At 44.3% G+C, this 27,526-nt stretch overlaps 1 protein-coding gene across 1 annotated transcript in view; it reads right to left on the bottom strand.

Moving 5' to 3' along the window:
* The window catches only part of pgm5 (phosphoglucomutase 5), a 127,606-nt gene that overhangs the window by 58,288 nt on the left and 41,792 nt on the right, over window positions 1-27,526 (bottom strand). The window contains exons 4-6 of the mRNA XM_067983505.1: window positions 10,455-10,580; window positions 6,884-7,074; window positions 4,144-4,298 (exon numbers count right to left, since the gene is read on the bottom strand). Coding sequence (XP_067839606.1) covers window positions 4,144-4,298; window positions 6,884-7,074; window positions 10,455-10,580 — 472 coding nt within the window. The remainder of the gene's footprint in view (window positions 1-4,143; window positions 4,299-6,883; window positions 7,075-10,454; window positions 10,581-27,526) is intronic.

The following is a 27,526-nucleotide window of genomic DNA, read 5'->3' as shown; positions in this document are numbered from 1 at the left end:
GATGTTTCCTCTCGGTTCTGATAATGGCTCCCAGGGTACGCATTCGATTTCACTTTGATAATTGAGCAGCCATGACATGTTTTGTATCATTGTGTCAATATTACTGAGCAATTTATTTCTTGTTGTTATAATACCAGACATACCTAGGAATACCCATGGAATACCCGGAGATTTAAGGAGGGAAGGTAGGTAGATGGAGTTGGTTTATGAAGAAGGGACAGGCTTTTTGGGCCTAACGATCTTTATCTAGTTCCTACAAACTCCTATGTTCTTGATAAATCAGCATCAGTGAAAATCTGTTGACTTGCGTTAAATTATTTTATTGATTTTTTTTAACCAATCTGCAAGCACGTCACCAATGAATGAATCCTTGTCCATGAGTTTTTCTCGCACTTGTATCTGCTGCACAGAGCAGCTTACTGATGGCATGATCAGTTTCTTATTAATATCTTGAAATAAAATACGAAGTTGGTAAATTGTATTGGTAATATTCTAATCAAAAAGAAGACAATAATTCAAAAAAATAGCTCTGGGAAAAGAAATCAAAGATGATGTCACGGCCAATAGTTGCTTCATATCTCCACAAGTGAGGCTGATCACGAGCAACAAAATCATGAGTGAGTTATGGTTGGACGTACAAATGGAGTTCATATAATCACACAGCACAGAAGGAGGCCATTCGGCTCATCGTGCCTGTGCCAGCTCTTTGAAAGAGCTATCCAATTAGTCCCACTCCCCTGCTCTTTCCCCATAGCCCTGCAAATTTTTCCTTTTCAAATATCTATCCAATTCCCTTTTGAAAGCTACTATTGAATCTGTTTCCATCGCTCTTTCAGGCAGCGCATTCCAGATCATAACAATTCGCTGTGTAAAAAATAATCGCCTCATCTCCCCCCGGCTCTTCTGCCAATGATCTTAAATCAGTGTCCTCTGATTACCGACCCTCCTGCCAGTGGAAACAGTTTCTCCTTATTTACTCTATCGAAACCTCTCATAATTTTGAACACCTCTATAAAATCTCCTCTTAACCTTCTCTGCTCTAAGGAGAACAATCCCAGCTTCTCCAGTCTCTCCACATAACTGAAGTCACTCATCCCTGGTATCATTCTAGTTACAGTATTAATCAAATCTCAATTTCACATAAAATATAATGGTAATGGTGAGGTAGCTTGCCATGTGCGAGGAACCAGAAAATCCACCCTATACGTTAATTTATGTTTTATGATATTACTGCCTAGATACTTCTCCATGCAGTACATTTATCCCACAGGCAAATCATGGAGCCAATAGGACTTTTAGCCTTGTGTGTCACACGATACAAAAAGCACATCCCACCGTAGTTTTCATGTATGCAAAGCATTTTAAGTACACAGTTGAAAAGGATTGTCTTGTAGGACACTGTCTCAGTGTGACTCCCCACGGTTCATAAAGCTATAAAACCTTGCAGTGATCAGTAATACCGTTATGATTAAAATAACACTAGACACCACCGAAAAAGTATCAAATTCGAACATAGTTATGAACTTTTTGCTACAGGGAACGGATTGCAACTGCCCACAGTTGGGATCCTACTAGCTATTATAGATTTCTTCATCTTTTACTGGTCTATATTTGAACTTAGGCTCCACTGCTGACAAGGCAATCTTCCAGTTCACCATGCCTTCACTTACTTATAATTTTTTCCCTAAATGTCCTTCTAGATTCATGCAGAAAAAAACTCTCACTACAGACACGCATTTCCTTTTACAACTAACTACTGTCACATCACAGTAATTCTGCAAACTATATTATACATGGACAGTCAGACTTTGTTATTACAAACACATAGAGACTTAGAGAGCTTCTAACTAACCCAATGTTCCAGTTCCACCTTCCGGCCTTCTCATTATATCCCTGAATCCCTCCCCATCCCATGTTCCACAAACACATCTAGTTATGAATGCACAACACCAACAACAACAACTTGCATTCATATAGCACCTTTAACCTAGTAAAATGTCCCAAGGCACTTCACAGGAGTATTATCAGACAAAATCTGACACCGAGCCACATAAGGAGATATTAGGACAGATGACCAAAAGCTTAGTCAAAGAGGTAGGTTTTAAAGAGCATCTTAAAGGAGAGAGAGGTAGAGAGACGGAGAGGTTTAGGGAGGGAATTCCAGAACATTGGGCCTGAAGCCACTGCCGCCAACGGTGGAGCGATGAAAATCGGGGATTCGCAAGAGGCCAGAATTGGAGGAGCACAGAGTCCTCGGGGGCTGGAAGAGGTTACAGAAATAGGGAACACATCAGGAGAACATGGGGTGAGGGGATGGGGGGCGGTTATCAGAAGGTTAGCTTCGAACGCACGAGAATGACCCGCCCATTGGGCAACTGCTTTTAAGGACCCCAAGTGTGACAATGTTCTATTTGGTTGCCTACAGACATCCAATAATATCAGACGCCCCGAATGGTATTTTGTTATTACTAACTTTGTAATCACAAAACTGTCTTACAAAAGGGATATAGAGATGCAAAAATGATTTACAAGGCTAATACCTGAACTGAGAGATTCTAACTAACAGGAAAGCCTGAACAGGCTGAGGCTCTTTTCTCTAGAAAAGATAAGACTAAGGGGGGACATAATAGACTCTTCAAAATTATGAAGGGGTATGACAGGGTTGATGTAGAGAAGATGTTTCCATTTGTGGGGGAATCGAAAAATAGGGGTCATAAATATAAGATAATCGCAAATAAATCTACTAACGAATTCAGGACAAACTTCTTTACCCAGAGAGTGGTGAGAATGTGGAACTCGCTGCCATAAGTAGAAGTTGAGGCGGATAGATACATTTAAGGGGCAGATGGATAAGCACACGAGGGAGAAAGGAATAAAAGGTTATGCTGATAGGTTGAGATGAAGAGGGGTGGGAGGAGGCTCGTGTGGAGCATAAACACCGGCACAGACCAGTTAGGCTGAACGGCCTTTTTCTGTGCTGTAGATACTATGTAATTCTGTATACCAACCATTTTCCTTTGTCCATAGCAGACACTAACAGAGCTCAGTCCTGAATTGCACACATCCTTTGACAGGAATCACTTTACCAGACACTATGAGTTAGTAATAACAAAAGTTTGACTGCAACAGAGAGTCTGTCCCAGCGATGATCTTTCGTTATTAAACAAGTGATCTTGATTCAAGGAAAATGTTATTGCTTCACCCCCTCCGCAGTGGCAGAAATACACTGCATCAGCATTACAGAAACAAATGATGAACTGCTTCATTCTCTTCCTGGAAATTGTTTAAACCCACAGCAACTTTTTTTTTGTCTTTTGTTTTTTTTCTTTTAAATTTATACTTTTACGTTCAGCTTCACATGTTTCAGCTAGCCTGGGTTTTGAAGTAACTCCCAATTGTTTTTAAAACTAATTGTTGTTTTCTATCCAGTTTACTGTAACTCATTGTCCTGTCTTGGTCTTGAAACCACCTCCCATAGAGCAGAAAGTCTTCACAGTCTATGGCAGCCTGCCATCACCACAAGACTCCAACACTGCACTGGAGGGGAGTTAGCAGGAATAAGTCAGGCCCGACCGAACCCTGTTTACGAGCCAATACTTCGATGTTTATCACAAGAGTGCAGTTGTGTAGCATTTGATGTCAACCGTGGCTCAGTGGGTTGCAAGGCTGTGCATTCAAGTCCCACTCCAGAGACTTGAGCACAAAATCTAGGCTGATACTCCCAGTACAGTGCTGCACTGTCGGAGATGCCGCCTTTCAGATGAGATGTTAAACTGAGGCCCCGTCTGCCCTCTCAGGTGGACATAAAAGATCCCATGGCACTATTTGGAAGAAGAGGAAGGGAGTTCTCCTCCTGGTGTCCTGACCAATATTTATCCCTCTACCAAATCACTAAAAACAGATTATCACATTGCTGTTTGTGGGACCTTGCTGTGTGTAAATTGGCTGCCACGTTTCCTACATTACAACAGTGACTACACTTCAAAAGTTCGTCATTGGGTGTGAAGCGCTTTGGGGTGTCCTGAGGTCATGATAGGTGCTTTATAAATGCAAGTCTCTCTTTCATTTCTGAATATTTATTGAGACACTTTACGGTTTAATTAGTCATCAGATCCTCGAGTGAGTCATCCTCTCTTTCCGTACCTGTCCAGTGCTGTACTGGTGGGCATACTCCGTGCGAATCCTCGAATTCCTGTATTCTGGAAGTATGGAATGCAGAAGATATTTGCCGCAATCACGGCAACAGAGTCCGAGGGATTGACGAAGAACCCATTCTGCCCAAGGATCATGTTGCGGTCCTGTTTAGAAGAGAGTGAGCTCCTTTAATTTCTGTATCTTATCCACGTCTTAAATCCTGCCATTTGCCTTCCTTATCCTGTCCTAATCTCCAGCAGTTAAGAGGAACTGTTGAATCCCAACACCTTTCCAATTTTCTGTCCCTTATTTTAGCTGTATTTTGGGAAAATGGGACAGACAACCAATTTAAGGGACAGACATGAGCTGTAATCTGAAGACTCGTTTTGAAACATAAAACTTGTGCTGTACACACATGGACCGTAACCATTAGTAGATGCTTTGAGGTTCAGTCCCTTTAGCAGTACGGCTGGCACCGCTTTGAAGTTTCAATTGAGGAAGATAACTGCACAGCTAAGAAACGTCACGGGCATTTACTTATTTATAGAAGTCCTCAAGCAATTTTTTGCTGTTTCTTTTCAGAATATAAACTAAACACTGTACACAAAAACCATTTATATGCTTCTGTCACATTTCTAGATTCTCAATTTTTGCTCCACAGAAGTAATTTGGAAAAAAAGTTACATTTAAGGGTTGTGTTTTAAAGCAATGTGTATTCACACAAATTTAAAAACAAGAAATACACTGAGTTGAAAGGTGATTAAAATGCTAATGATTTAGACTTTGAAACTGTTTTCCCCCATAGGTTGTAAGTAATAATTAGTCCATTAGCCTGTCTTGACAATCAATAAACACCTCACACACGTTGGGTTAGGAGCCTCCTTGGTCCGAGGTGCTCAGCAGGGGTTGACTGGTATAGGGCCTCCCTTCCACTTGTAAAAGATAGGACAGGGATGCACACAGTCAGGGTCAGCAAAGGTTAGAATGCAGGAGAGTAGTTAGAAGTTATTTAGTTTAAAGTCAAGCAATCATGAAGGGTCTAGACAGAGAAGATAGAGAGAAACTGTTCCCATTGGCGGAGGGGTCCAGAACCAGAGGACACAGATTTAAGGTGATTGGCAAAAGAACCAAAGGTGACATGAGAAAAAACTTTTTTACACAGCGAGTGGTTCGGATCTGGAATGCACTGCCCGAGGGGATAGAGGTAGATTCAATCATGGCTTTCAAAAGGGAATTGGATAAGGACTTGAAGGAAAAAAAATTGCAGGGCTACGAGGATAGGGCAGGGGAGTGGGGCTAGCTGGATTGCTCTTGCAGAGAGCCAGCACAGACTCGACAGGCCAAATGGCCTCCTTCTGTGCTGTAACTGTTCTATGATTCTATGAAGACAACCCACGGGTGTGGGGAAATGTAGCGTGTTCTTTATTTTGTATTGTTACATGAAGACAAGTTGTACCGATTAAATTAAGTGAGTCCAACCGTAATTATTACTTTGTACATGAACTTGCTGTCTGTGAAATAAAGCAGCTTAAAGATTCGTATCTGAACACGAGTTGCCCTTGTGTTTTCCCAATCCGCCTTCAAAAGATCGTCAGGGCACGTGCAAAATGTTTGTGTCTTTTTAGTTCTTATTTGCATTTTACTTCAATTACTGAAGTTAAAAAATTACGGGTCTCTTTCTTACTTGACCTTAATGTTTACTGCCAAGATTGTAGCAATCTCGCCTTGCATGAGAGAATATCCAGTTGAGATCACAAAGGGGCTCCTATTGTTACCTCACTAGGTCATGCTATAGTATAGTTAGATATTGGGCCGTACATGTACAACCCCAAACCTAAAACACTCAGACCACTTATGGGAGTGAGTAGCTTTGTTGCCAGATCTTGCAGAAGTGGGACATCTCGCGACGTGCCCCGTTAGTTAGGCTTTTCCCCTCGTCCCTCTGCTCAAAAAATTTTTGCCCTGTAACTTGCTGGAAGTGCGAGTTGATAACGGGCGCAGCGAGGGCAACGGGGCATCTGGGAACTTAGTGAACGGCAGGACCAACAGTCTATCTCCTTCACCAATGAGATTTAAGGATTGAGAAAGAAACAGAGGAACGATGGAGAAGGAAATAGGGTGAATTACATGGTCAAATCAGGTCCAGAAAGAGAAATAAAAAGAGAGGGAAAGAAAGATTGGATTAAGTGAGAGAGAAAAGAGACAGAAAGGAAAAGTAAGAAAAAACATTAAAAATTAAAAACTTGAAATTTATAAAATCTCTAACAACAATTTACAACCTGCAGGAATGAGACTCAACAGTTTAAACTGTTCCCCTTTTGGGCCAGGGAGGTTGATTGACATTGCATTAACAATTATCATGTCAATAAAGGGATACTTATGCTATTAATTATAAGCCCTAACTTTCTTCGGCGAGTTTAATGGGCAATTATTGTGCAAATCCAGCAAGTTCTTAAATAACGGGGAGTTTGAGGGTGAGATGCTGTTTGTGTGAAGCAAACGGTCGGAACGGCGTAAATCGAGCAGCAAATTCTGGAGATTCACAACTCACGGCGTATCTCTTCATCCCCTGAACTTGCTGGCCGATTTGCACATTAATAACGGTCTGAGTCGTTAACACGCCGATATTTTTTCAGCGCGATTCAGCCCAATACCTCTGGCAGGACCATAAACTTATAACAGCTACCATTAATGAACTGACCTATCGGCAAGAACAAAATTATAACAATAAATCTAGATAAAATCATACCCCATCTCCATCGAAAGCTGCTCCAAACCCATATTCTCCTCCTTTCATGGCCTCCAGCAGCGAGGTAGCATACGTGAGATTTGGGTCTGGGTGCTGTCCACCAAAATCCTCCAGTGGCACACAATTGACAGCTGAGTTTGCAGGAGCTCCTAGCTCATCACAGAGTATCCGTCTCACATAGGGACCCATAACTTTAAGAACAAAAAGCCATAAAAGGTCAATCCGACTTGCCATTGTGACAGGAAGCCTTTTGAATAACATCTTAACACCTGTCAAAGTCAGCTCAGTGGTTTGATTAACAACTTGATTTGTCCAGTTAATGACAAACATCAGTACCCAACCGGCTTTATTTAAAGAGTAGTAAATCTAAAATCATTATCATACCAATAATTTATATTTTACCCTATGAATTCTTTCCAATGAATCTCCCTCATCCCGTGGAGGGTCCTTAGCCTTGTCGCAGCTAAGAGCAGGAAGGGTTTTGATAGAGTAAATAAGGAGAAACTATTTCCACTGGCAGACGGGTCAGTAACCAGAGGACACAGATTTAAGGTATTTGGCAAAAGAACCAGAGGGGAGATGAGGAGACATTTTTTATGCAGTGAGTTGTTATGATCTGGAATGCGCTGCCTGAAAGGGCGGTGGAAGCAGATTCAACAGTAACTTTCAAAAGGGAATTGGATAAATACTTGAAGGGGAAAAATTTGCAGGGCTTTGGGGAAAGAGTAGGGGAGTGGGATGTTCAAGGCTGATAGCAAGTGACTGTTTAAAGGAGGCCAGCTGGAATTTCTCCATGGATTTGAGAATTGGATTTCCAGATGTTTTTTGGACAATTTGCTCTTCTTTGCATTTTTTTTGTTCTGGATTTTTGCTAGCAACCTTTTTCATTGCTGCAATTAAAATTTGGAAAATCCTTTTGGGTATATTCCTTTCTGTGTTCTTTGGAGTGGGATGAAAGGAGGGATGCAAGGCTGGTTCAAATGCACCAGAGGTTCCTGCCCACACCTGTCCTTATGCACAAGATGCTATGTCTATAGACCCAGGCACAACTAGCTGGGAATGCCCTAAGAAATCCTCCTTTGCAGGCACTGATGAGAAGAGTTGTGTTGGCTGCCACAAGCCGATCTTCAGACAACACCCACCACGACACTGCCAATGGCAGACACGGTCGCCACAACTCTAAATATTTACGCTGGGACTCTTCCCAGCTACTACAGAGGACATCAGCGATATCAGTCAACCTGCAATGCACAGATCATCAAGCAGATTACCGATGTGCTCTCGGCGATGACAAACACTTTCATCATTTTCTTCCATCCTGCGATTTTTCAGGGATTGCAGGGTTTTTCCCCCAAAGTCCTGGGCGTTAATGATCTGAGCCACTGTACGTTATCATCCCATGGTCTTTCAAGAACCGCAAGGGATTCTGCTCTATGAATGTGCAGGCGGTCGATGGTCAGCAACGCAGGATCATGCAGCTGCTTCCCAGGCAGCAGTCAGTGACCGCCTTAGTCCTGTCTGATGTCTGGTACATCTACTATCACTCGAGTAGGGGAGGCTGGATGATTCTGGATGTGGCACTGCCCCAAGAGATGGCACTCTCAGCTGCACCCTATGAAATGGCTCTTTCCATCTGATGCCCCAGCTTGTTGAAGCCAGATGGAAATGGTTTCTTGGGGATTGCTGCCCAAGGATTTCATACCAGCATTGTGAGCATTCATGAGAGATTCTCCCACAGTGCGAAGAACCTCTGTCACTTAGGGCTCCATTGTAGATACGCCCTGAAATTGCTGTCCTCTCCATGGTGGATTGTATTTCAGATAATTGGTCATATGAACAGGAGTAGGCCATTCTGCCCCTCGAGCCTGTTCCGCCATTCAATTAGATCATGGCTGATCTGCATCTTAACTTCATCTACCCACTTTGGTTCCGTAACCCTTAGTACCCTTGCCTAACAAAAATCTATCAATCTCAGTTTTGAATTTTTCAATTGACTCCCAGCCTTGGAGGAGAGAGTTCCAGATTTCCACCAACCTTTGTGTGAAGAAGTGCTTCCTGACATCACTAATGCAGCGGCCTAGCTCTAATATTAAGATTATGCCCACTTGTTCTGGACTCCCCCACCAGAAGAAATAGTTTCTCTCTATCCACCCTATCAACTCCTTTAATCATCTTAAACACCTCAATTAAATCACCCCTTAATCTTCTATACTCAAGGGAATTCAAGCCGAGTCTATGCAACCTGGCCTCAAAATTTAATCCTTTTAGCCCCAGTATCATTCTGGTGAATCAGCGCTGCACCCCCTCCAAGGCCAATATGTCCTTCCTGAGGTGCAGTGCCCAGAAATGAATGTAGTGAAAACAGATGAGATGAAACCCTTTGTCAAATGCATACTTTACCAGTCTCATTACTACTAATGACTAAATTCCTGTCCGTTAGCTCAGCAGTGACAATGGGACCGAATGAATTCACTCCACTATTGCTGGTTCTGAACTAGCCGGGTCGCTTCAGTCACCTGTATCCCTTTCTGTCACAAGTCACTCTAGACATTGTCTTTCCAGCACTTCCTTGGTCTTCCTGGGCTTCTTGTTCCCCGTTCCTCTGTACACAGGGCCATGAAAGGTATTCTAGCTCTTTCCATTCTTGAAATCTACCCAAACCATCGCAGTCGTCTCTCTTGGACCTTCTGTAGAAGTGTTGTTCCTTGTTCAAGCCGCGTTCTTATTTTATATCATTCTCAATTCTTTTGCATCCTGGGTACTCCCAGTACTCCTCTCAATTCAATTAACTTCTGCTGTTAGTACCTTTTGCTCGTCAGCTTCATAGAATGATACAGCACCGAAGGAGGCCATTCGGCCCATCTTGCCTGTGCCGGCTCTTTGAAAGAGCTATCCAGAGTTCCAAGAGCTTGTTGAAAAGTTAGAACTTTTCTCATGTTCCAACGCTCAAATTCATGTATTAATATGGGGATAATCATCTAATTGGTATAGAGAAATACTGGCCAGCTCTACCTTGGCAGACTTTCTGAGGCTGACCTCAGGAAATGATACAATGTCAGCCCGTGCATGATATCAAGGAAGCCTTGTTGCTCTCCTGCCTCACCACTTCTGACCGGGATTGGAAAATATCCCCCATTATGTCATTTATTCATCGAGAAAAGATTGAATACAAATGGGAGCAGGCTGTTCAACTAAATGACATCTTAAACAAAGGGTTGCCCTGCAAAATCATTCTGGCAGATGATTAGCACGGCAGATAACTGGATCGTGGAGGTACTTCTATAAGGCTGTGGTTTTGGGGTAGAAATGATATTCATTTTCTGATATACTTTTATTTTAACCAAAACTTTTTAAAAATGTAATCTTTCAGATTGATGGCCAGTTGAGACCATCAGTCGCTGCACTATTACCTAATTCTAACACTCAGAAACAGGTCATCTTTAGTAACCACTTGATAATACTTTTTTGGTGCTTGTATTAGCTCCCAACTATGCAATTGAAAGGGGCAACAAAAAAAAAAGCAATATTAAGAAACAATTGTCAATCCATTAGAAATGATGCTTAAACTTGCCTCCGTGCATGGCATCTATCCTTATTTTGAGTTGGTTGGATCCAGTTAGTAATCCCTTGATTGCATTGAAGTCAAAGATGGTTCTAAGCATGTTGAGGTAAACTTCTACTGTGTCCACAATTTCAACTGGAAAAGCAGAAGGAAACAATTAAGAGGTGATTATAATTAGCTTCATAATAAGTGACCTGTTGGGTGCAGCACATTAATCAGGCAATGGAGTAACTATCCTTCCTTCACAACCCATGAAAATTCATCGTCAGTAATTTCTGCCTTGCACAGAAATTCCTATAAACAAGCTGCAGTCTTGTGTGTAACATTTGTAGAAATAATTACCTCACTCACTCTTGACCAGAGAGCGGGAACTCAGGGCAATGCCAGAAGTGGGTTTTAGAACAATTAGGCTCGCAACATCTGCATTGAACCTGCACCTCTACAGAATGGACCGGAGGAAGGGAAAAGAGCTTCAAAACATTGGTTTATGGGATTAAATTATTTGTGAAAGTATTTGTCGCAATGAATTTCCATAATAGTTTAAAATAGTTGCAAAAGATGTTATTATCTTACTGAGAAATGCTTTCTTTTGTGTTGAAACTATTCCCTTCCCTTCCTCCCACTCCATCAAACTTGGCTAACATTCACAGTCCTAATCCACTAGAGTAAATCTTGAGAATACAGTGTCAGTAAGAAAGTAAGCAATCTGTTCAAGAAACAATGTAGCAATATATGTAAGGTTAGATCACATCTGGGCACTAGAAAGGAAGGAGTGCAGCACAGAGTCACAAGAATGTTACCAGGTCTCCAAGGGTTAAATTATGAGGAGAGATTACATAAACTAGGTTTGTATTCCCTGGAATATGAAAGGTTAAGGGGTGATTTGATTGAGGTTTTTAGGATTTTGAAAGGAATTGATAGGGTAGATAAAGAGATTTTTTTTCTGCTGGTGGGGGAGTCTAGGACAAGGGAACATAACCTTAAAATCAGAGCCAGGCCTTTCAGGAGAGAAGTTGGGAAACACTTCATGCAAAGGATTGTACAAGTGTGGAACTCTCTCCCACAAAAAGCAATAGATGCTAGCTCAATTAATCATTTTAAATCTGAGATCGATAAATTTTTGCTAGCCAAGGGTATTAAAGGATATGGAACCAAGTCGGGTGGATGGAGTTAGGATACAGATCAGCCATGATCTCATTGAATGGCAGAACAGGCTCGCGGGGCTGAATGGCCTACTCCCATTCCAATATTCCTATGTTATAGAAGACAATGAGAAGAACAAGTTTCACAATAGCTTTTACACCTTCAAAGGGGTGAACTTCATTTTCTGTGCAGATTGAAGTTGTTCAAAATGCCATTGTTAATTCTTCAACTTTTTGAAAGAAGTAAACCTTAGCATCTTATTTTTTAGGGTATGAAATGTTTTAAAATTTCTCTCTTAGTTCCCACTCCCCTGATTGTGTCCGCCGTAGAGCCACTATAGCTGAGAAGGCAGGTGCCCTCTACCACTGCTGCTCTAAGAGTAGCCACCAGGAGATGTACAAGAGTGGTTGGAGATGGCTCTTTCTCCAGTATTCCCTTCCAAAGGTTGGTAATACAATGGCATGGGGAGTTGAAAGCTGCATTCATCACTGATGCCATGCACTGTTGCTCCAAGGCTGAACCATTGAGCTGTTCCATCAATTTCTCTTTCCATGTGTTCATCAAGATAATGGATGTCAGTGCTATATAATGGAACACTTTCCCATTCTGGACGCCCGGTGTCAGCATCAAGCACTCCCAGGTCAGGCATAGCGCAGCCAAATGCAGCTTTGCCTTAATCCTGCCTTCAAAGAATATTCCCCCTCCTGTGTCAATGTGACCTTTTCCGCTTTCCACATCAGCCATCTGAAATAAATTACCAATTTGTTATCAAATATTGGGCAACTTTATGCCTTGAACCTACTCCCACTAGAGCCTGGATTACAACTGCTGAAATTAATTTCATGTAGGACTCTTACAGACATCAAACAAAGGAAACTTTCATCATACCAGCAAACTGTGAATTAGTATCCATAGTCCAATGATGGAAGGACAATGTGTAAACGTGTGGGGGTCGAGTTTCCACTTGTTTCCATTGGTTTTATCAGCATAACTCCAGCAGATTTGGCCAAACCCGCACAAAAGATTGGGGATTTTAAACGTAGGTGAGTTATGCCCGAAGCCTCTTGTTTTCCGCGATCTCTTACGCTGGTTCATGATTCAAATCGCAAAAATCAGGCCACGCCCACAAGAATGGCCCCAACCCCAGGTCGACAGTGCGAGATTTCGCCGATTGCACTGGTTGGGGAAGGCTCTTCAAATTAGGTTCATTTTCTCAGGCACCAGTAGGCACGTTTTAACATTTTTTACATATCAAAACATATTTAGTTTACTAAGAAACTGACTTGTGTACACCAATGAAACTATTAAATGGTTCAGAATAGTTTTTTAAAGTCATTTTCAGTGATTATAAATCAGGTTACTCACAGGTGGAGGACTGGACACCCTTATTAGAAAAGCTTATCTTTGCTGATAAACCCATTTTCAGCTGTATTAATAAAACTGCCCCAGTTTACCACCCTTAATACACCAAGGAATACTTCTTAATGGAAAGAAAAAAAAAGAAGCAATCATATTCTATTACGCTGCCCGATTACGCTGGTTCACGGGAGATTTTACGTTTGTGATTGTTCAAATTAATTTTAGCGGAAACTTGAACTGTGACCTAATCAGCGCAATTTCAAGCGCATTTTGGGCGCAATTTCCCCGATTGAACTAGAGCGGAAACTCGACCCCCAAATGTTTACGACATCAATTCTTAAGCAATTATTGTGAAAAAATCCATGTCTTCTGCTTTACATAACATGGGTGTATACAAGAGATATTCAAAGCAAAATTTAGCAGTAGGGAATTCTCTAGAGGACCAGCTGCTTATGTAATTGTTGGAGCGACACGTGCTTCTTCTCGCCAAGGCTGCTTCAACAGCACCTCCCAAACCCACAACCTCCATCACCATGAGGGGCAAGGGCAGCAGCTGCACGGGAACACCACCACCTGCACGTTCCCCTCCAAGTCACACACCACCCTGACTTGGAAATATATCGCCGTTCCTTCATCGTCGCTGGGTCAAAATCCTGGAACTCCCTTCCTAACAGCACTGTGGGAGAACCGTCACCACACGGACTGCAGCGGTTCAAGAAGAAGGACCACCGCCACCTTCTAGGAATGGGCAATAAATTCCAGCCTAGCCAGCAACAACCACATCCCAGGAATGAACTTTTTGAAAACTAAGAAGTTTTAAGAAACCAAAAATATTGTACCAAAAGCACAGTCGATAACATTAAAATTACCTTCAACCAATTACAGGGGCTGTATTCTTGCCCGACATACAGATCCCACAGCAATGTGGTTGATTCTTAATCACCCTCTGAAATGGCCTAGCAGGTCACTCAGTTGTACAATCTCGCCACAAAAAGACAAAATAAGAATAAAATCGGATGAACCACCCGGCATCGGACCACAAGGCACCGGACACGACAAAGGTAAACCAAGCCCAGTCAACCCTGCAGAGTCCTTCTCGCTAACATCTGGGGACTTGTGCCAAAATTGGGAGAGCTGTCCCACAGACTAGTCAAGCAACAGCCTGACATAGCCATACTCACAGAATCATACCTTTCAGCCAACGTCCCAGACTCTTCAATCACCAACCCTGGGTATGTGCTGTCCCACCGGCAGGTACAGTGATATACAGTCAGGAGGGAGTGGCCCTGGGAGTCCTCAACATTGACTCCAGACCCCATGAAATCTCATGGCATCAGGTCAAACATGGGCAAGGAAACCTCCTGCTGATTACCACCTACCGTCCTCCCTCAGCTGATGAATCAGTCCTCCTCCATGTTGAACATCACTTGGAGGAAGCACTGAGGGTAGCAAGGGCACAGAATGTACTCTGGGTGGGGGACTTCAAAGTCCATCACCAAGAGTGGCTCAGTAACACCACTTCTGACCGAGCTGGCCGAGTCCTGAAGGACATAGCTGCCAGACTGGGCCTGCAGCAGGTGGTGAGCGAACCAACACGAATGTAAAACCTATTTGACCTCGTCCTCACCAATCTACCTGTCACAGATGCATCTGTCCATGATCGTATTGGTAGGAGTGACCACCGCACAGCCCTTGTGGAAACTAAGTCCTGTCTTCGCACTGAGGACGGTGGTGTGGCACTACCACCGTGCTAAATGGGTTAGATTCAGAACAGATCTAGCAGCTCAAAACTGGGCATCCATGAGGCACTGTGGGCCATCAGCAGCAGCAGAATTGTATTCCAGCACAATCTGTAACCTCATGGCCCGGCATATTCCTCACTCTACCGTTACCAATAAGCCAGGGGATCAACCCTGGTTCAAAGAGGAGTGTAAAAGAGCATGCCAGGAGCAGCACCAGGCGTACCTAAAAAAAAAAATGAGGTGCCAACCTGGTGAAGCTACAACACAGGACTACATGCATGCTAAACAGCGGAAGCAACATGCTATAGACAGAGCTAAGCGATTCCACAACCAATGGATCAGATCAAAGCTCTGCAGTCCTGCCACATCCAGTTGTGAATGGTGGTGGACAATTAAACAACTAACGGGAGGAGGAGGCTCTGTAAACATCCCCATCCTCAATGATGGCAGAGTCCAGCACGTGAGTGCAAAAGACAAGGCTGAAGCGTTTGCAACCATCTTCAGCCAGAAGTGCCGAGTGGATGATCCATCTCGGCCTCCTCCCGATATCCACACCATCACAGATGGCACTTTTCAGCCAATTCGATCCACTCCACTTGATATCAAGAAAGGGCTGAGTGCACTGGATACAACAAAGGCTATGGGCCCTGACAACATCCCGGCTGTAGTGCTGAAGACTTGTGCTCCAAAATTAGCCGCGCCTCTAGCCAAATTGTCCCAGTACAGCTACAACACTGGCATCTACCCGACAATGTGGAAAATTGCTCAGGTATGTCCTGTCCACAAAAAGCAGGACAAATCCAATCGAGCCAATTACCGCCCCATCAGTCTACTCTCAATCATCAGCAAAGTGATGGAAGGTCTCGTCGACAGTGCTATCAAGCGGCACTTACTCACCAATAACCTGCTCACCGATGCTCAGTTTGGGTTCCACCAGGACCACTCGGCTCCAGACCTCATTACAGCCTTGGTCCAAACATGGACAAAAGAGCTGAATTCCAGAGGTGAGGTGAGAGTGACTGCCCTTGACATCAAGGCAGCATTTGAGTGTGGCACCAAGGGGCCCTAGTAAAATTGAAGTCAATGGGAATCAGGGGGAAAACTCTCCAGTGGCTGGAGTCATACCTAGCACAATGGAAGATGGTAGTGGTTGTTGGAGGCCAATCATCTCAGCCCCAGGACATTGCTGCAGGAGTTCCTCAGGGCAGTGTCCTACGCCCAACCATCTTCAGCTGCTTCATCAATGACCTTTCCTTCTTCATAAGATCAGAAATGGGGATGCTCGCTGATGATTGCACAGTGTTCAGTTCCATTTGCAACCCCTCAGATAGTGAAGCAGTCCGTGCCCACATGCAGCAAGACCTGGACACATCCAGGCTTGGGCTGATAAGTGGTGAGTAACATTAGCGCCACACAAGTGCCAGGCAATGACCATCTCCACCAAGAGAGAGTCTAACCACCTCCCCTTGACATTCAACAGCATTACTATCACCGAATCCCCCACCATCAACATCCTGGGGGTCACCACTGACCAGAAACTTAAGTGGACCAGCCACATAAATACTGTGGCTAAAAGAGCAGCTCAGAGGCTGGGTATTCTGTGGCGAGTGACTCACCTCCTGACTCCCCAAAGCCTTTCCACCATCTACAAGGCACAAGTCAGGAGTGTGATGGAATACTCTCCACTTGCCTGGATGAGTGCAGCTCCAACAACACTCAAGAAGCTCGACACCATCCAGGACAAAGCAGCCCGCTTGATTGGCACCCCATCCACCACCCTAAACGTTCACTCCCTTCACCAATAGCGCACTGTGGCTGCAGTGTGTACCATCCATAGGATGCACAGCAGCAACTCGCCAAGGCTTCTTCGACAGCACCTCCCAAACCCGCAACCTCTACCACCTAGAAGGACAAGGACAGCAGGCACATGGGAACAACACCACCTGCACGTTCCCCTCCAAGTCACACACCAACCCGACTAGGAAATATATCGCCGTTCCTTCATCGTCACTGGGTCAAAATCCTGGAACTCCCTACCTAACAGCATTGTGGGAGAACCTTCACCACATGGACTGCAGTGGTTCAAGAAGGCGGCTCACCACCACCTTATCAAGGGCAATTAGGGATGGGCAATAAATGCCAGCCTTGCCAGCGACGCCCGCATCCCATGAACGAATTTTTAAAAATACTAATTTGTGTAGTTAGATGTTAGATGGACAGTGAAGTACTTATATCAGCAACTCCTCAGCAACAGCTGAATCCAATACCAGTCCAGACTCAGTTGTACCATTTCAAGTCTCAGGTCAGCCAAATTTCTGGTCAGCTATTCTTACAAGTTTTTTTTTGGCCAAGGTTACTGCTGTCAGTTTGACAAGTGGAATTCCCTCAGCAGCTGGCTCACAGCTCGAACAAACTTGAAGGTTGTTAAGATCTCCACCAGTAGTGATGACATATCAGATCTCTCAGAGGAACTTTCTGTGCAAACCTTCGCTGGTTATTTGGAAAAATTGAGAGCGTAGCAAAGTAGATAAGACTTCAAAATATAGACTACAAGGGAGGCATGCATGGATCTCGGGCTCAGCCCAGCCATGGCTCAGTGGGCAGCACTCTCATCGCTCAGTCAGATGGTTGTGGATTTAAGCCCCACTCCAGAGACTTGAGCACAAAATCCAGGCCGACACTCCCGGTGCAGTACTGAGGGAGTGCTGCACTGTCGGAGGTGCTATCTTTCAGGTGGATGTAAAAAATCCCATGGGACTATTTTGAAGAAGAAAACAGGGGAGTTCTCCCCAGTGTCATGGGGCCAATATTTATCCCTCAACCAACATCACTAAAAAAACAAATTATCTGGTCATTGTCACATTGCATTTTATGGGATCTTGCTGTGCGCAGATTGGCTGCCATGTTTCCTACATTACAACAGTGACTTTCACTTCAAAAAGTTCTTCATTGGCTGTAAAGCGCTTTGAGACGTCCTGAGGTCATGAAAGGCGCTGTAGATCTTTAGGTCATGAAATGCGACTTGCCATAATGGAACAAGTCAGAAAGGGCTTGTTTGAGGAAGGCAAATTTTACAGAAATAAAAGGTGATTTGGCAGAAGTGGACTGGACACAACTACTTGAGGAGAAATCAGTGGCAAGCCAGTGGGAGGCACTAAAAAGTGAAATTCTACGGGTACAATGCAGACACGTCCCCTTAAAGACAAAGGGTGGCACTGCCAAATTTAGAGCCCCCTGGTTGTCTAGAAGTATACGGGGCAAGATAAAGCAGAAAAAGAAAGCTGATGACCGTCACAGAAAACTAAATACTGCAGAAAGCCTAGAGGAGTATAGAAAGTACAGGGATGACGTAAAAAAAGGTAATAAGGAAAGCAAAGAGAGGACATGAAAAAATATTAGCTAGTAAGATTAAAGAAAACCCAAAGATGTTTTATTAGTACATTAAGAACAAGAGGATAGCTAAGGAAAAGGTGGAACCTATCAGGGATGATAAGGGTAACTTGTGTGTAGAAGCAGAGGATGTGGGTAGGGTTTTAAATGAATATTTTGTCTCTGTATTCACAAAGGAAAGGGATGATCTGGACATAGTAGTTAAAGAGGAGAGGTGTGAAATATTGGATAAGGTAAACATAACGAGAGAGGAAGTACTAGAGGGACTGGAATCCTTCAAAGTTGATAAGTCACCAGGGCGGGATGGATTGTTTCCTAGGCTATTGAATGAAGCCAGGGAGGAAATAGCGGATGCTCTGAGGATCATTTTCCAATCCTCATTAGATACAGGGGAGGTAGGAAGACTGCAAATGTAGTACCATTGTTTAAAAAGGGTACGAGGGAAAGGCCGGTCATGCCTTACAAATCTGATTGAATTCCTTGAGGAAGTGACAAGGAGGATTGATGAGGGTAGTGCACTGGATGTTGTCTACATGGATTTTAGTAAGGCATTTAACAAGGTCCCACATGGCAGACTGGTCAGAAAGGTAAAAGCCCATGGGATACAGGGAAATGTGGTGAATTGGATCCAAAATTGGCTCAGTAACAGGAAACAAAGGGTAAAAGTCAATGGATGTCTTTGCGAATGGAAATCCATTTCCAGTGGTGTGCCGCAGGGCTCAGTGTTGGGTCCCTTGCTGTTTGTGGTATATATTAATGATTTGGACTTGAATGTAGGGGGCATGATTGGCAAATTTGCAGATGACAAAAAAATTGGCCGTGTAGTTGATAGTGAAAAGGATAGCTGTAGACTCCAAGAAGATATCAATGGGTTGGTAGAGTGGACGGAAAAGTGGCAAATGGAGTTCAACCTGGAGAAGTGTGAGGTAATGCACTTATGGAGGGCAAACAGTAAAAGGGAATACGCAGTAAACGGGAATATATTGAGAGGGGTAGAGGAAGTGAGAGACCTTGGAGTGCATGTGCACAGATCCCTGAAGGTGGCAGTACAGGTAGCTAAGGTTGTGAAGAAGGCATTCGGAATGCTCTCTGTTATTAGCCGAGGTATAGAATACAAAAGCAGAGATGTAATGATGGAACTGTATAAAACACTTGTAAGGCCACAGCTGGAGTATTGTGCGCAGTTCTGGTCACAACATTACAGGAAGGACGTAATTGCTCTGGAGAGAGTGCAGAGAAGATTTACAAGAATGTTGCCAGGGCTTGAAAATTGCAACTACGAGGAGAGATTGGATAGGCTGGGGTTGTTTTCCTTGGAGCAGAGGAGGCTGAGTGGAGACTTGATTGAGGTGTATAAAATTATGAGAGTCCTAGATAGAGTAGACAGGAAGTACCTGTTTCCCCTAGTGGAGAGTTCAAGAACTAGAGGACATAGATTTAAGCTGATTGGCAGAAGGATTAGAGGGGACATGAGGAAAAAATGTTTTACCCAGAGGGTGGTGGGTGTATGGAATTCGCTGCCCGAATTGGTAGTCGAGGCAGGGACCCTCAACGCTTTTAAAAAGTACCTGGACCTGCACCTAAATTGCTGTAAGCTGCAGGGCTATGGACCAGGTGCTGGAAGGTGGGATTAGAATGGACACCTGGTTATTCTTCGAGCCGGCACGGACACGATGGGCCTAATGGCCCCCGACTGTGCTGTATTTTTTCTATGGTTCAATGGCTGTCTGTCAGTGCAGAAACCTTCGTTGCCCAGTAGGGTTTGATCCAATTAAGAAAATAGAAGCCAAGAAATAGAGGCGGTGACTTTTTTTTTCAAAGCAACCAGCTGTCTGACACAGAAACCTATCACCATACTTAATAATCTCCAAAAGAAGCTGCTTAGAAATCCACACAAGTAGTGTTACTATTTGCCTAATATGGAGTGCACACTATTTCCCCATAGAGAGACACTTCACTTGCCAAAGCGCAAACAGCCTTTAAGTGTCAGTTTACAAGACCCAAGGTTCGTGGACCCTGAAATATGCATGGGGTAATGGTAGAGTTTAAACAGCTCAAATCTTGCATCTCGCCATACAGAGCATTGGTGGATTCCACCCTGCTCGTCCAGACAACACCTCCCGAGAAAAACAACAAAAACCTACATTTCTATAGCGCCTTTAACATCGTAAAACGTCCCATGGCACTTCACAGGAACGTTAGCAAAGAAAATTTGACACTGAGCCACATAAGGAGATATTAGGACAGGTGACCAAAAGCTTGGACAAAGAGGTAGATTGTATGGATCATCTTAAAGGAGGAGAGAGAGGTGGAGAGGCAGAGATTTAGGGAGGGAATTCCAAAGCTTAGGGCCCAGGCAGCTGAAAGCACGGCCGTCAACGGTGGAGCGATTAAAATCGGGGATACACAAGAGACCAGAATTCGAGGAGTGCAGAGATCTCGGAGGGTTGTCGGGCTGGAGGAGGTTACAGAGATATGGAGGGGCGAGGCCATGGAGAGATCTGATTGAAATATAGAAACATAGAAAATAGGAGCAAGAGTAGGACATTTGGCCCTTTGGGCCTGCTCCGCCATTCAAAATGATCATGGCTGATCGTCTAACTCTGTACTCTGTACCCACTTTTTCCCCATATCCTTTGATCCCTTTAGTATTAAGAAATATATCTATCTCCTTCTTGAATACATCTAATGACTTGGCCTCCACTACCTTCTGCGGTAGAGAATTCCACAGGTTCACCACCCTCTGAGTGAAGAAATTTCTCCTCATCTCGGTTCTAAATGGCATACCCCATATCCTGAGACTGTGACCCCTGGTTCTGGACTCCCCAGCCATCGGGAACATCCTCCCTGCATCTAGTCTGTCTAGTCCTGTTAGAATTTTATATGTTTTGTTGAGATCGCCTCTCATTCCTCTAAACTCTAGTGAATATAGGCCTAGTCGACCCAATCTCTCCTCCCACGTCAGTCCTGCCATCCCAGGAATCAGGCTGGTAAACCTTCGTTGCACTCCCTCCATGGCAAGGACATCCTTCCTCAGATAAGGAGACCAAAACTGCACACAATACTCCAGATATGGTCTCAACAAGGCCCTATATAACTGCAGTAAGACATCCCTGCTCCTGTACTTAAATCCTCTTGCAACGAACGCCAACATACCATTCGCCTTCCTAACTGCTTGCTGCACCTGAACGCTCGCTTTGAGTGACTGGTTTACAAGGACACCCAGGTCTTGGTGCACCTCCCCTTTTCCCAATCCATTACCATTCAGATAATAATCTGCCTTTCTGTTTTTACAACCAAAGTGGATAACCTCACATTTATCCATGTATTACTGCATCTGCCCACTCACCCAACTTGTCTAAATCACATTGGAGCCTCTGCATCCTCCTCACAGCTCACATTCCACCCCAGCTTGGATAATCCTCAGAAGATTATTGGCCCATAATTTGCTGTGGCAGGAAATCTAATGGCGTCTGCTGAGAATGAGAATTTTAAAATCGAGGCGTTGCCAGACCGGGAGCCAATGTCGGTCAGCGAGCACAGGGTGATGGGAGAACGGGACTTGGTTTGAGTTAGGATACGGGCAGCAGAGGTTTGGATGAGCTCATGTTTACGCAGGGTGGAAGATGGGAGGCCGGCCAGGAGAGCATTGGAATAGTCGAGTCTGGAGGTAATAAAAGTACGGATGAGGGTTTCAGCAGCAGAAGGGCTGAGGCAGGGGCGGGGACGGGAGATGTTACGGAGGTGGAAGTAGGCGGTCTTGGCGATGGATAACATGTGGGGTCAGAAGCTCATCTCAGGGTCAAAAAGGACATTCTCATAGTGAATGAGAAAATTCCTGAGGCAGCATGTGAATCAGTTTGGAGAGGATTAGAATGCAACATTGTGAACTGAGAGGAAAACTTGAAATTGGTCTTTAAATTGAGCAAGGAGAATAATGATAAACAAAAGATGTAAAGTATTTACTAAGCTACATCTGACACTGCATTTGGTATTGTTAACATGTCACATTGATGTAAAACTTTACTGGTGACAGCATTAAGGAGAAAACTGAGGTACAGATCGATGCTGCCCTGGAGGCAGTGGTTTCAAAACCAGCAGTGGGATTAAAATCAAAAGCACGTCATAAAAATTAATTTCAGTTCAAATCAGATTGGATAATTTTCAGCAGATTATTGGCCCATAGTTTGTTGTAGCATAACATCTAATGGCCTCTGACATTAGTTATAGACTTGCCTTTGATCGTTTAGGTTTTAACATTTTTTGCATGGCAAGTTGCTGAAAGTGCGAGCTGATAACGGGGCAGTGAGGGAAACAGGGCATCTGGGACCAGAGTGAACAGGGCAAGTAACTGGGTATCTCCCTCACCAATCAGATTGAAGGATTGGGAAATTAATAGCGCAAGGGCTGAGAAGGAAGTGTAAGTTAGAGTGGGTGAATTCAATGTCAAATCAGGTACAGAAAGAGAAATAAAGAGAGGGAAAGAAAGAGTGGATTAAGAGAGAGGGAAAAAAACTGCCAGAAAGGAAAAGTAAAAAAAAAATTAAATTTGACATTTTTAAAATCTCCAACAACAATTAAAACCTGAAGGAATGAGACTTGTAATAGTTAATTTTCAGTGCCAGAGAGGTTGACTAGCAGTAATTAATGCTTAACACACATTGTTAAAAGGATACTTAGACTGAAGTGGACAAGAGTTAACTTTCTGTGGTGAATTTAGTCTGTATCTACTGTGTAAATACAGGAACTTCACACCGTTCAATGTATTTCAATGGTGAAGCAAACGACGAGATGCCGTTTTCGTGAAGCTAACGGCAGAGTGGCGCATCTCGGACAGCAACTTTTGAATATCCGTGTTTAACCGTGCATCTGCCCCTCGCCTGAAGTTGCTGTATCATTTACGCATAAATAATATCAGCCATTAGCCTCATCGTTATTTTGACAGCAAAGTCTGGCCCATTATTTTCTCAGTATCCTCCAACACTTTCAAGAGGTTATAGCTGTAATATAGTTATGGCAGCAGAGAAAGACTACTTTTATCCAATCAGCCCACATTGGATACTCCCGTGTCAAATCCAGATTTCTATGTTTTCCACTAGTGGAAATAGGCAACTCAAAAATTTGCAGGGCTATGGGGAAAGAGCAAGGGAGAGGGACTAATTGGATAGGTCTTTCAAAGAGCTAATGTAAGGAATCTTACAACACCAGGTTATAGTCCAACAAATTTATTTTAAAATCACAAGCTTTCGGAGATTATCCCCTTCGTCAGATGAATGAGTGAAAAGGTTCTCAAATCGCATATCTTATACTAGGCTGGGACAGCATCACACCAATCAAAAGGTGTCGTTGTTATTCAAACAGGCCAGTCACGGAGAACAGCATGTCCCAGTACACTGGATATACATTGTGTCAATTACACAGACAGGCAGAAAGAAACCCAAAATGGCAGAGAGAGAGAGAGAGAGAGAGAGAGAGAGAATATTAAAAAACATAATTTTTTCCCCCCTTTTTGCTGGAGGGGTTACGTGTAGCGTGACATGAACCCAAGATCCCGGTTGAGGCCGTCCTCATGGGTGCGGAACTTGGCTATCAACTTCTGCTCGACGATTTTGCGTTGTCGTGTGTCTCGAAGGCCGCCTTGGAGAACGCTTACCCGAAGATCGGTGGCTGAATGTCCTTGACTGCTAAAGTGTTCCCCGACTGGGAGGGAACCCTCCTGTCTGGCGATTGTTGCGCGGTGTCCGTTCATCCGTTGTCGCAGTGTCTGCATGGTCTCGCCAATGTACCATGCTCCGGGGCATCCTTTCCTGCAACGTATGAGGTAGACAACGTTGGCCGAGTCACAGGAGAATGAACCATGTACCTGGTGGGTGGTGTCCTCTCGTGTGATGGTGGTATCCGTGTTGATGATCTGGCATGTCTTGCAGAGGTTGCCGTGGCAGGGTTGTGTGGTGTCGTGGACGCTGTTCTCCTGAAAACTGGGTAACTTGCTGCGAACGATGGTCTGTTTGAGGTTGGGTGGCTGTTTAAAGGTGAGTAGTGGAGGCGTGGGGATGGCCTTAGCGAGGTGTTCGTCGTCATCGATGACATGTTGAAGGCTGTGGAGAACATGGTGTAGTTTCTCCGCTCCAGGGAAGTACTGGACGACGAAGGGTACTCTGTTGGTTGCGTCCCGTGTTTGTCTTCTGAGGAGGTCTATGCGATTCTTCGCTGTGGCCCGTCGGAACTGTCGATCGACAAGTCGAGCGTCATATCCCGTTCTTACGAGGGCGTCTTTCAGCGTCTGTAGGTGTCCATCGCGTTCCTCCTCGTCTGAGCAGATCCTGTGTATTCGTAGGGCCTGTCCATAGGGGATGGCCTCTTTGACGTGGTTGGGGTGGAAGCTGGAAAAGTGGAGCATCGTGAGGTTGTCCGTGGGCTTGCGGTAGAGTGAGGTGCTGAGGTGCCCGTCTTTGATGGAGATTTGTGTGTCCAAGAAAGAAACCGATTCTGAGGAGTAGTCCATGGTGAGTTTGATGGTGGGATGGAACTTGTTGATGTTATCGTGTAGTCTCTTCAGTGATTCTTCGCCGTGTAGTCTCTTCAGTGATTCTTAGCAGTCAAGGACATTCAGCCTCGGGTAAGCGTTCTCCAAGGCGGCCTTCGAGACACACGACAACGCAAAATCGTCGAGCAGAAGTTGATAGCCAAGTTCCGCACCCATGAGGACGGCCTCAACCGGGATCTTGGGTTCATGTCACGCTACACGTAACCCCACCAGCAAAAAGGGGGGAAAAAATTATGTTTTTTAATATTCTCTCTCTCTCTCTGCCATTTTGGTTTTCTTTCTGCCTGTCTGTGTAATTGACACAATGTATATCCAGTGTACTGGGACGTGCTGTTCTCCGTGACTGGCCTGTTTGAATAACAACGACACCTTTTGATTGGTGTGATGCTGTCCCAGCCTAGTATAAGATATGCGATTTGAGAACCTTTTCACTCATTCATCTGACGAAGGGGATAATCTCCGAAAGCTTGTGATTTTAAAATAAATTTGTTGGACTATAACCTGGTGTTGTAAGATTCCTTACATTTGTCCACCCCAGTCCATCACCGGCATCTCCACATCATTTCAAAGAGCTGGCAGAGGCACGATGGGCTGAATGGCCTCATTCTGTGCTGTGTGATTATATGAAATTCTATGAAATAAATAGAGTGGACGTCCAGTATGAGATTGGAGAAAATGCAAGTCTTGAGATCAGCCTTGTAACAGGTTTCAGTGAATCTGATCCACAAGATGCAACACTGACTGGTATTTCAGGAATTGTTCATTATGATGGAGACTAAGCCACATGAATGCATTTTGGTTGATTCCCCATCTATTGTGTACAGGCTTCAGTCACCAGTTTCAAGCAGCAGACTTTGATGGAGATCTGCCACTGATGGGCAAGTCACCAGCCAATTCAGTCCAGCTGTCTCATGTCACGGCCACTCAGCAATGGGCTGAGGAATTGCGGGCCAAGCGGGAGTCAGTGGTATGTAACCTTTCAACTCTCGGGAGCCAGCTGCAATGTTTGACCAGTCTAACAGCTTCACTCAGTCTTACACATGTAACGGGGTCGATCGTGACTCCCTTCGCCCGGAGCTAACGGGGTGGTAACGGCCGAAAAATGGGGTCGGAGGCCTCACCATATGGCCAACGCCATTTTGAAAGGAGCCTACCACCGGGTATCCAAACTGCCCGTCTGCTTCAGGCTATAGGCCCTCTTTTAATGTGGAAATCGGGGTCCTATGAGGTAACTAGGACTCTCCGACCAGTTCCACAGGCGATAGAAGAGAAGAGGCTCTCGAAAGGTACATAGGAACAGGAGTAGGCCATTCAGCCCCTCCTGCCTGTTCTGCCATTCAATTAGATCATGGCTGATCTGTATCTTAACTCCATCTACCCGCCTTGGTTCTGTAACCCTTAATACCCTTGCCTAACAAAAATCTCTCAATCTCAGTTTTGAATTTTTCAATTGACCCCCAGCCTCAACAGCTTTTTGGGGGAGAGAGTTCCAGATTTCCACTCCCCTTTGTGTGAAGAAGTGCTTCCTGACATCACCCCTGAACGGCCTAGCTCTAATTTTAAGGTTCTGCCCCCTTGTTCTGGACTGTCCCACTGGAGGAAATAGTTTCTCTCTATTTACCTTATCAAATCCTTTAATCATCTTAAACACCTCAATCAGATCACTTCTTATCTTCTATACTCAAGCGGATACAAGCCGAGTCTATGCAACCTGTCCTCATAATTTAACCCTTTCAGCCCCGTAAGTCTTGAATTATTGTTGTGGGCACCAGAGGAGCAAGAATGCAAGTCCACAGCCCACAAAAATAATCTGGGTCCCTGCTGCCCCATGACCCTAACCCTCCGCCATCGCGACCTCTCTCCACCAAGATCTATTTCCTGTGGTCAATCTGGCGAGCTGTGTCGGGGATGCTTGTTTGACGCCCTGTAGCTCACCTGGTGAATGTAAATGAGGCCAGAGCCTCAAAATCACAGGGGGGGGCCCACCAAAAGTCAAAATCTACCCCACGGAGGTGATAGGTTACAGGTGACAAAAGGGCAATGGGAGCGATCAGCTCCAAACCTAATTTTGAAACCAAATCAATTTGAATTGAGTAATCCACCTTCATGCTGCGAAGGAAAAGTCTGAATTTTGTACCAATTTGAATAATTTTAATCATAGAATCATACAATGATACAGCTCAGAAGGAGGCCATTTGGCCCATCGTGCCTGTGCTAGCTCTTTGAAAGAGCTATCCAATTTGCCCCACTCCCCTACTCTTTCTCCCATAGCCCCGCAAATTTTTCCACTTCAATTTGTATAGACTTTATATAGCACCTTTCAAAACCTCAAGACGTCCCAAAGTATTTTACAGCCAATGAAGTACTTTTGAAATGTAGGCACTGTTGTAATGTAGGAAACGCGGCAGCCAATTTGCGCACAGCAAGCTCCCACAAACAGTAATGTGATAATGACCAGATAATCTATTTTTTTAGTGATGTTGGTTGAGTGATAAATATTGGTCCAGGACACCGGGAAGAACTCCCCTGCTCTTCTTCAAAATAGTCCCATGGGATCTTTTACATCCACCTGAGAGGGCAGACAGGGCCTCGGTTTAACGTCTCATCCAAAAGACAGCACCTTGGACAGTGCAGCGCTCCCTCAGTACTGCATTGAAATGCCCGCCTATATTTTGTGTTTAAGTCTCTGGAGTGGGACTAGAACTCGAAACTTTCTGACTCAGAGCCGAGAGTGCTACCAACTAAGCCATAGCTAACACCTTAAGCTCCGCCCTAAATATTTTAGGATACTAACCTAAAGTCCTTCATAAAGACCGCACCTCTCAAACAATCCAAAGAAACCGCTTTAGTGTCCAAACTGTGGACAATTTGCTTTTCCTGTTCCCATCATTGACTTTCTA

Source organism: Heptranchias perlo, chromosome 4 (assembly GCF_035084215.1).
Source record: "Heptranchias perlo isolate sHepPer1 chromosome 4, sHepPer1.hap1, whole genome shotgun sequence".
Classification (NCBI taxonomy): domain Eukaryota; kingdom Metazoa; phylum Chordata; class Chondrichthyes; order Hexanchiformes; family Hexanchidae; genus Heptranchias; species Heptranchias perlo.
The sequence above is the reverse complement of the archived record's forward strand: the minus strand, read 5'-3'. Positions and strand labels throughout refer to the sequence as shown.